Raw genomic sequence first — 9,513 nt, 5'->3', positions numbered from 1 at the left:
TACCCTGCAACAACTATTTCAAAAATCTTTACCCTAAGTAACTTTGACAAGGAGACAACAAAAAAGGCTTAAACGTTTTTTTCTGAGAAGATTCATTATTTTTAGGCATAAAAACAGCATATAAAAAGTGTTACTCAAGTTACAATTGATTAAAAACAATCATTTATAGATACAGTGCTACTTGAAAATAAAGCTGTGTCTCTGTTTATTCAAAACATTAGCTAGTTCACAAATACATTTACTTATAATGTTTTTTTTTAACTAGTGTGAAATATTTCTTTAAGATATTTCATTTATTTGTCTAAATTGTTTTACGTTTTGTTTTAAAATGGGCACCATAAAGTCCGAGATGTACCTGAACGCAACAGCTGTTTTCTTCGTTGTGTCTGGGGTTTAGGCGCTAGCTACACTAGCTTTATTATGCTAAACTGTTTTCGCTTTTTTATTTTTATCGGAATATCTTCGCAAACTCTTTGCTTTTTCCCCTTAATGGTTTCTTAGAATTTCCCAAACCTACTCCGCCCAGATTACTAAACTGAAGATGACAGCTAAAATTAAAGGTATTTAGCTTCACGTGTTAGCATGTTATGCTAACTATTTGTAATGGTCTTTTACTAATGACTGTAGTCATGCCTGTTACAGGTTACATCTACTTATGTGTAAAAATAAGTAAAGTCGCTGTAGAGAAGCAAGTTTAGGTGCTTGCTTTTTTCTAAGTAGTCAATAAGAAGATTGATAGTGTTATTTTAGCTAGACGTTCGTTGTTTTGTCACGTTATTTGTCTCTAGTATTTACAATTCAATATTTAAAAACGTTTAGTCTCTTATACTTTTGTTTAATAAATCAAAAATGTTAATTGTTTTGTCGACCTACCATTTATTTTAAATACTTAGACGTGTAAATGTAAACGTCTAAGTCTGCATTAGTTTGGGTTTGTTGATAATAAATAATGTTTACTTAAGTTAAATGTGTGTGAATGTTTACGTTGTCAGTACGTCTTTAGATTTTCTGGGCAACAAAAATAATATTTTACAAATAAATCTTTAGTGTAAAATTATCCAGAAAATGTTATTTAAACTGTGTGAAATGGAACAAATATTTAGCATTGTGCATGTAAAGCTTTTATAATTGTAAATAAACGCAACAACCTTCTTCTTCTTCTTCTTCTTCTTCTTCTTCTTCTTCTTCTTCTTCTTCTTCTTCTTCTTCTTCTTCTTCTTCTTCTTCTTCTTCTTCTTCTTCTTCTTCTTATTATTATTATTATTATTATTATTATTATTATATCAAATCTATTTTCTTATCCAACCAAATTGATACCTAAGTATTTCATTATGTTCAAGTTAAAGTTGTTCTGGAAGGTCAACCAGAATGTCATTCAGATTATAAACTAGCTTAGCATTGATTGCAAAATGCATGAAGCTTTTACTCAACTTTAAAACAACAATCAGTACAAAGAAAGGCACCTTGAGGGGCGATGATGTCATAAAATGTCCAGAAGGAAGTTCATCCACCTTTTATCATGTAATGTCTTCTGATTTCAGTTGGGAAGGTTGGCTCCAAGAGTAAAGAAGACGCTCCCTATGAGTTGGAGAGTCAGTTTATTCTGAGGCTTCCTCCGGTAGGACTTAATAGTAGATGGCAAAGATTAACATGTTTCTTTTTTATCTTTTCTTTTTTTTAACGTCATGTTTGAAACTTTTTTTCAGGAGTATGCCTCGACGGTCAGAAGGATTGCACAGTCGAGCAGCATGAACATGAAAGACAGACTCACCATTGAATTGCACCGTAAGCCGTCTCATGAGTGTGATGTGACCTGGGTTTCAGCATACAGGCTTATAAGATCGTTTCTCCGAATATGTATTATTTATTTCTCCATCACCAAGTTGTTGGAGCTAATGGACAACAAAAAGACTTATTTGATCCTTTTATGTATTTAATAATTCTGGGTTTACTAATATTTTTATTTTGTAATCAGATGTTTTCCTCATTTTTGAAGCTTTAGCTGTTGTAGAACATTTTTTAAATCCATGAATCAAACGTATGGGCCTTTCTCAATTTTGCTGTAACAGAAAGACAAGGGCAGAAAGATAAAACTGAAGAAGCTAAGCCATAACTTCAAGTAACAGTTACTCTTTGTCATTCAGTCCTTGTGACATTTCTGCTGGTTTCCTGTGTTTCTGCAAAGTATTAAAAACTTTAAATGTCCTGATTCTGCAAACACAAAGACTCTACATGATGTAAACTTAGAATAGGATATGTGCATGCATCATTTATCTACAGATAGGAGAGTATACCTATATCTATTTGTATTTATACTTCATGGCTGAAGAGAGTACAGGAAAGCAGAACTTTTTGTTCAGAAGAGAAGAAATGCTAGTAACTGAAAAGATGGCTGCAAAATTAGGAATAAAACCAAGAGAACAGAGGCATTTTTGTATGTTTAGAAAGGAAAACAAAAAGAATACTGCTGAGGTATTTTAGCAGAAAGTTTTCAGACTCATCTGGGTGTATTTCAAATGCTAAATGCAAATCCAGTGCATTTCCCAAATTCTAAAAAATAAGAAAAAGAATATTGTAAAGAAAATAAACAAAGGGAAAGTGCAGATAACTGAGCAGCATTAAAATGTCAAAAACATTGTTATGTATATATGTGTGTGTTTATTTATTTATATATATATATATGTATATATCCATTTTTTTTTACCCATTTTCCTTGTTTCTCCACTTAGACTAGATCAAAAATTTTAGACTTAAAACACATTTGAAGGTAAAGTGTGAACAGAGAAGCAGTACTTGAGCTTTTTATTTAAGAGCCGTTGAACTTAAGCATTTCATTGAAGATTTGTAATCAGGACAAAATGAGTGGATATTGTTTGCTTTGTATAGTCTCTTTCCATTGAGTTAGCATGTGCTGTCCTGTGACAGAGCTGGTAACAGCTGCCGCATCACCGTGACGTTTGTTGTTCTCCTCCCGTCTCAGCTGACGGCCGTCATGGAATAGTCCGAGTCGATCGGGTTCCTCTGGCCTGCAAACTGGTGGATCTGCCTTGTATGATCGAGTCTCTCAAGACTGTAGACAAGAAGACGTTTTACAAGACTGCAGACATCTGCCAGGTAAAACACTGGGACCAGACAAATTCAGTCTCACACATCATATAAAAGGGAAAATTGCAATAAAGATCTTGGAGCTGTATTACAATTTTAGGCTATTCTATGTAATTAAAACATGCAAACAAAACTAATGTTTTGTTTTTGTTGTTTTTGTCCAATCATTTTTCATCTGATTCTTTTCTTTTTCTCACTGTGTGTTAGATGCTGGTTTGCACACTAGATGGAGACCTCTACCCTCCTTTGGAGGAGCCAACTGGTACCGATCCTAAGAGCAAGAAGAAAGACAAGGACAAGGATAAGAAATTCATCTGGAATCACGGCAGTAAGCAGAGAAAGCGTCTCCTCTCAGAACCTTTAGAAGCTGTTTGTGTGGAAATGTTCACGCATTAGCTAATTGTGACTCCTGTTGTGGTTTTCTTGGTCTGCAGTCACCTGTCCTCTGAAGAACACACGCAAGAGAAGATTTCGCAAAACTGCCAAAAAGAAGGTCCTGACATTTTCCATCTCTCTGCTGCACAGCCTTCCAATTTCCCATCCAGCCTCTCCAGCATCTTGTTTGATGATCTGTTTCTGTTTCCCACAACATGTTTTAGAAAGCAGATACTGGTGCAAGTAAATCCAGAATTTACATATAAATAAAGCCTTTTCCTTCTTAGTTTCCCCCAAAGGTATGCAAAAAAAAAAAGGCTATTTCATTATTGCTGTGATCAAAGTGAAAGTGAGCGAGCCTGAGCCAGACTTTGCCTTCAGAATGGATCTTCCTGAAGGTGCAGAGCTGAGCCATATTGATTTGGTCCTTCTGGTTTTAATCGCTAATGTGCTTCCTGGCTTTTGGCCAGCTGCTACCTTTGTGCCCACTGTGTCTGTGTGTGTTTGTGGCTGGGAAAGGAACTCAATTCCATCTCCCCCTGTTTCGTCTGCAGTACATCGAGTCTCCTGACGTGGAGAAGGAAGTGAAAAGGCTGCTGAGCACGGATGCAGAGGCCGTCAGCGTCCGTATCCTTTTCATGTCATTTAAACAACAAAGATTCCTGAGTGTTGAGCAGGTTGGGAAATAATTGATCATTAATATAAAAAAAATTAATAATATTTGTGGTCTAAAGGTTTGCTAAATGTTAAAATCTCTCAAGTTTGCAGCGTCCAATCACGTGGGTTGCAGATCTCTCCATCTCCCCCATTATTTATGACATAGCCAGGAAAAGGGAAATTAAACCATGGTTATGCTTCCATCACTTTTAATTAATTTCTCTAAACCAAAAGAGGAAATGGTTATTGATGCTCTACTTGTCTATTTTTCTGTATTTCGATTATGAAAACTGACATCTGTGTTTCTGCTCATTCTTATCAAAATCAGACTTTGAAAATTCTAATTTAGTCTTTTTTTTTAATTAACTATCAACAGTGGAAAAGCTCATTAGCAAAGAACTGTAATTAAAAAAAGCATTGCCCAATGAGGCGATTATTTTTGACATGGCTCTCTGAAGGTGGATAAACCTTAGAGACCCACTCCAAGAAAAATTAGTTTTTTTTTGTATTTTTAAAAAATTTCTTGTGGCTTTTTTCTAATTATGGAGAACACATTTTAAGAAAATGAAGCTTAAAAATGCAAACAGCCACTTTTGGCTGTGTGGCTTTTGGCAGATGCTGGTCTGATCTGCATCGGGTTCAGAACTGTACGGCTGGATAGCTCCTATAGGGCTTGCCATTTTCACTGCTCCAGTAATGTTGGGGTTTTTAGGGGCTGTAAGCTAGCAAGGGAGAATTAGATGGATGTTGGGATAGGGGGGCGGGCTTACTCCGTGCCAACAGTCCCACCTCCAAGTTCTGTTCTGCCCATAACAGTCCCGCCTCAGAATTCTGGGTGGGACCGTGCCAACAGAGGTGAATTGCTAATGAACTCCTGTCGCTCTGCAGAAACTATGTTCTAGAACACAACAGAGGTTTTTTGATTTTGCCTCAAAACATTATAAATAACATTAAAAGACTTGTGAGAACGCTTTGAAAAAAGATCAAAAGATGAGATCGGAGTGAGACTTTAAATCAACCTGTAGAAGTAGGTAACTACTCCGTTTAACGTGAGGTCTGTGTTTGTGGAGTCAGAGTACATACTGGTGTTCTCTCCCACTAAGGGGTTTAAAGTTTATTGTGTCTGATTAAGTCAGAAATTGACATTTTCATGATATTTTATAGCTGTAGACTGGTTATAAACGCTTCACTCCCCTTATAAATGAATCGGCTATAAACATGGGCTTAAAGACCATCATGTAAACAGAGCTGTGATGCTGGTTCTATGACACACACGTTATGTTTCTTTTCTATTAAGATGACTAGAACAAGTGCAATCTCTCCTTTAAGGACTGTAAAACAGTTTTTATTTGCAACTGTAACCAAAGACTTACACGTTCGCCTGCTCACCTTGCGTCAGTACCTGCAGCGTCTGCCACAAAGAGGCGTTCCAGTTAAAATCTATTGGTGCTTTACTGAAACTCTGAGCGGCCTGACAGAAGAAGAGCTCAGGAGGGGAGCTTTCCTAGCCGCTTGCTAGGTGTTAATAGAGACAGACCCTTCTAAACTCAACTGTCTTTAGTTTTTGGACATGCATTCAGACAGAAACCAAAAAGATGAACAATTCCTTTGTCTTAGTGTCTTTTCTTTTAAATCTTACTTTAAAGAAGTCTTTGGTGATGTGAAAAATCAAAGCTTTAGGCAGAAACACCTTCAAGAACATGTTGACCATAACTCAGAGTTTTCAGGGTGGGAGGTCATAGCAGAGGATGAGTCCAAAGAAGCTGACCAGAACAGCAGTTTGGCCAACCTGGACTCTTCGCCTGGGACTTCAGGACACAAGATGGGTCACGGCTCATCTGGTAAATAATAATTCATCAGTTTATCACGGAGCGTGCAGAGGTTGGCTTTGTCTCTTCACTTTAAGCAGCAAAGAAGCGGTTTGGGTGTCTCATTCTGGTTTTTGGACACCCCAAACTAAAGTGTTAGCAATTTCACTGCTAGTATCCCTTTCATTCTTGTAAAAATACATCTAAAGTGTGATTCAGAGACTGCGCTAAGCTTAACTTGGCGTGGCCCAATAAACTCCGCAAATACGTTTAAGGACTGTGTGTCATCAAAGCTCCAATATGTTGACCACACTAAAAACAGCATAATTCAGGCTGTTTGAGGTCCACATCCGGTGTTCCAAACACTGTCTCACTGTTGGTGTTTTTTCTGTGTCATCAGTCCCACATGATGAGCTGAGGGAGATCTTCAACGACATCAGCAGCTCCAGCGAGGACGAGGAGGACGAAGGGGACCGGCACGACGACGAGGACCTGAATATCATGGACAACGAGGACGACCTGGTGCAGCAACTGCAGGACAAACTGGACGAGTCTGACTCTGCTCAAAATGAAAATGACAGAAACAACCAAATCGGTGAGAAAACATTCGAGTTTGCAACTAAACCCACCCCAAGACAGCCAGCAACAGGTATATGTTAATGCCCCCCAAAATGTAGCCAATAGAGATATATCATTTTAGTATCATCTAAAACTGATTGGGTTTAAACTGGGAAACGTCTGTTTTGCAAAGCGTAATAAAGGTTCTGTAATTGTATGAATGTTATACATTTACAGCATTAAATGACACAATGGCCTCTTCAATGTTAGGCAGTATTAAAGCTGCTTCCATCAAAGACTGGAGTATACCTGCTGTCTTTCTCAAAGTTTCTGGGGAAACGGTTTTCAGACCTCAGGGCAGTGCTAAAGCATATAACTTCTATAATTTTATGGAAACTGTTTTAGTTATAATTCAATGCAACATTAGCTAAAGAGGATTCAAGCATGTGAAAGTGCTTTTACAAGGGGTCACATTCAACCCTCTACTTTTGAAATTATATTCATATTTATTTTCAAAATGCCTACAAAAATGTCTATACAACTTTTTGAAAGACCTCGACGTCATCAACCTCTTGACACCTATTGATGTATATATGCATCAAAGCACTCTGGTTTCAAACTCAGCTTAATTTAGCAACTACTTACTAGCAAAAACATTAGTGATTTTTTTCATAGCTGGAAATAACTTTATGTGACACGGGATTCAATTGTGAAAACACAGAGGATTTAGTGTCATTATTTATTTATTTGACACAACTGGGTTCAAGATGATGTCCAACAAAAGCTCTAAAACTCTTTTCACAGATCAATATATTGGTGTTTTGCTAAATCAGAAAACAAGAAACCAAAATCTGTCATCCTTTACTTCTCAGTAATAGCTGACTTTCTGGGCAAACCTTTTTTCTCCTGTCGTCGTGGTGACGCCTACAGACTTGGATTTAAGGACAGAAGGCATTCCAGCGTAAAATTAAATCACCTTCAGATGCTTGTCAGAAGTAGAGGTCAAATAGAAACTAAGGCAGGTGTCTGGACTTTTAATGAGAGCTGAGTTTTCTAGGTCAAATAAACAGCAAACACAAGCGCAGGGCTCCCGCCCACACGCAGCCAAACACTGACAGCCGAAACTCACCGTCTGCTGCTGCGTGTTCCGACTCAGCCGGTCAGTCGGTCGACTGACAGCAGAGAGCGTCCTTATCTGCATAGGTGGAGCCGTCAATCACTGACACCAGTGGTCAGCCACACTCTGGCATCCCTGCAGAGCTGCTTCCAGAACTACACAGTTTTTTCTGAAGTGTCCTTAAGTTTCTGTCCTCTACTATAGTCTTAAGGAATGCTTTTCTTACTGATTGTGGTCATAATCTGTAGTTGATCCTACTGTGTTAGCGTTGTCCCTGTAAAACCAAGAAAGGCCCAACCTTTCCTCTGCAAGACTGTTCCCTCAAACTTAACTTCTGGGGTTTTTTTTTGCAGTTATGGAGTACCAGGTGCAGATTAACAGCATTAAGGCCAAGCTGCAGGAAACCCGCGTCCGGAAGAAACAGCAGGAGGAGCTTACCAAGAAAGTGGACAACCAGGCCCTCAAAGTACGAAGGAGCAGGTTTTTTTTTTACCGCCACAGATGTAGATGCGGGTAAACAGATGTAGAAATAATAACTTGAGGCTGGGCTGGGAGGCAAAAATCTCACACAGAACAAATGTTCTTTTTTTTTCTCTTCTGTTGCTTTAGATAGTATAGGAAATAGCCTGCCGGCTATTCGTTGTACAACCTTTGTCATGGCCATGAAATTGTGCAGCGCTCTTTAGTAAAGACTTCACAATGAGTGGAACAGGAGCAGACACAGCCCTCTTTCATGTTAACATTTAGAGCCCGTGTTTCATGGAGTTTGGGGAGCGTCAAAGCCTCATCTGTGGTCGTTATTATCACAGCCGCACGGGAAAGGTCAGCCGTCTCTGACTAGCATCCTAAGCAGCCTTTTTGTCAGCGAGAGCGCCGTGACATGAGTAGCTCGGGCAGACGCGCAGCCTTCACAGTTTAATGAGGCTCAGCTTGTTGACTCGCACAAACCGTTTTTGTCTCCCTCCTCCCTTCAGAACCGTTTTCAAGCCCTGTTGGACGAGATCATCCAGCAGGAGGAGCGGGAGATGGAGCAGGTAGGAGCAGAAGCTTGCTTTGATCTTCCCACAGCTTCCGGCCTTTTTTTGCGTGAATGTTAAACATATTGCAGATAGCATTGTGCCTGCCGTTTTAGAGAACTCAACACTTTTCATGCCTAAGAGCAAAAATCTGAATCCCATGAAATTTAATTTGTTATCAGTACTACGGCATGATTTCCACCCACTCCTCATGGGTCGTTGTTTGTAGATGTGATGAAAGCAGCAAATCAAAATGAACAGCAATCCCAACCATCCTTCATTTACTCCATCATTTCACCCTGAGGCTGCTGGTCCTTGCTGACAGAGTGTATTTTGTGCTCCAACAGTTGGCGTCTCTGCAAGAGCAGCTGGACTCGCTTATTGAGAAATGACCAGCAGGGGGCAGTCTGGTGGCATCCTGAACCCCGCTTCTCCAAAACGGGGATAACCTTCATATCCAGCTTTCTTCGTTCACTTGCTGTGTCATTCTGCATGGTTTTCTACATCACGTCTGCAGAATACTGAGCTCACCTTTTATTCAATTAAAACATGTAATGCAAAATGTTGCATAAGTGAATGAGGTTGGCCTTGAAGTGAATATAAGTCTCTTTTATGTGTCCTTTTATATCTAAAGCAAAATGTCAGCCAACTGTTACTTAACTAAACCATTTGTGTTTGATTATGTGAATAAATTTGGGAACAAGTACAAGTAATGGACTTTCAATGCATTTGTTTGCAGACTGTCAAAATGTAAGAAGCTTTCTAAAGTTTTCCAGTTTTGTAGGGCTATCAATCAGATTTATTTAGTCCTGAGAACTTGATTAAATGACAAACTATAACAAAACTATTCTATTTTGAGCTTAACATTAAGAAAATA

At 38.7% G+C, this 9,513-nt stretch overlaps 1 protein-coding gene across 1 annotated transcript; it reads left to right on the top strand.

The window, feature by feature from the left end:
- The first annotated feature begins 328 nt into the window (after nucleotides 1-328).
- taf7 (TAF7 RNA polymerase II, TATA box binding protein (TBP)-associated factor) lies at nucleotides 329-9,349 on the top strand. Its single transcript, XM_004073105.5, has 12 exons — nucleotides 329-560; nucleotides 1,542-1,618; nucleotides 1,707-1,785; nucleotides 2,981-3,114; nucleotides 3,313-3,433; nucleotides 3,540-3,598; nucleotides 4,035-4,107; nucleotides 5,865-5,978; nucleotides 6,346-6,540; nucleotides 7,974-8,086; nucleotides 8,595-8,654; nucleotides 8,984-9,349. Exons 1-12 carry the CDS (start codon nucleotides 542-544, stop codon nucleotides 9,026-9,028), a joined length of 1,089 nt encoding a protein of 362 aa, XP_004073153.1. The 5' UTR covers nucleotides 329-541; the 3' UTR covers nucleotides 9,029-9,349.
- The last annotated feature ends 164 nt before the right edge of the window (nucleotides 9,350-9,513 follow it).

This window comes from Oryzias latipes, chromosome 10, assembly GCF_053564925.1.
Source record: "Oryzias latipes strain Hd-rR chromosome 10, Olatipes_Hd-rR_3.1".
In the NCBI taxonomy this organism is placed as follows: Eukaryota; Metazoa; Chordata; class Actinopteri; order Beloniformes; family Adrianichthyidae; genus Oryzias; species Oryzias latipes.
The sequence above is the reverse complement of the archived record's forward strand: the minus strand, read 5'-3'. Positions and strand labels throughout refer to the sequence as shown.

What these genes read in the sequence shown, in the direction of transcription:
- taf7 (XM_004073105.5), top strand. An exon ending in TGGACAACCAGGCCCTCAAA is followed by an intron (nt 8,087 to 8,594) that starts GTACGAAGGAGC and finishes TCCTCCCTTCAG; the next exon opens with AACCGTTTTCAAGCCCTGTT. An exon ending in AGGAGCGGGAGATGGAGCAG is followed by an intron (nt 8,655 to 8,983) that starts GTAGGAGCAGAA and finishes GTGCTCCAACAG; the next exon opens with TTGGCGTCTCTGCAAGAGCA.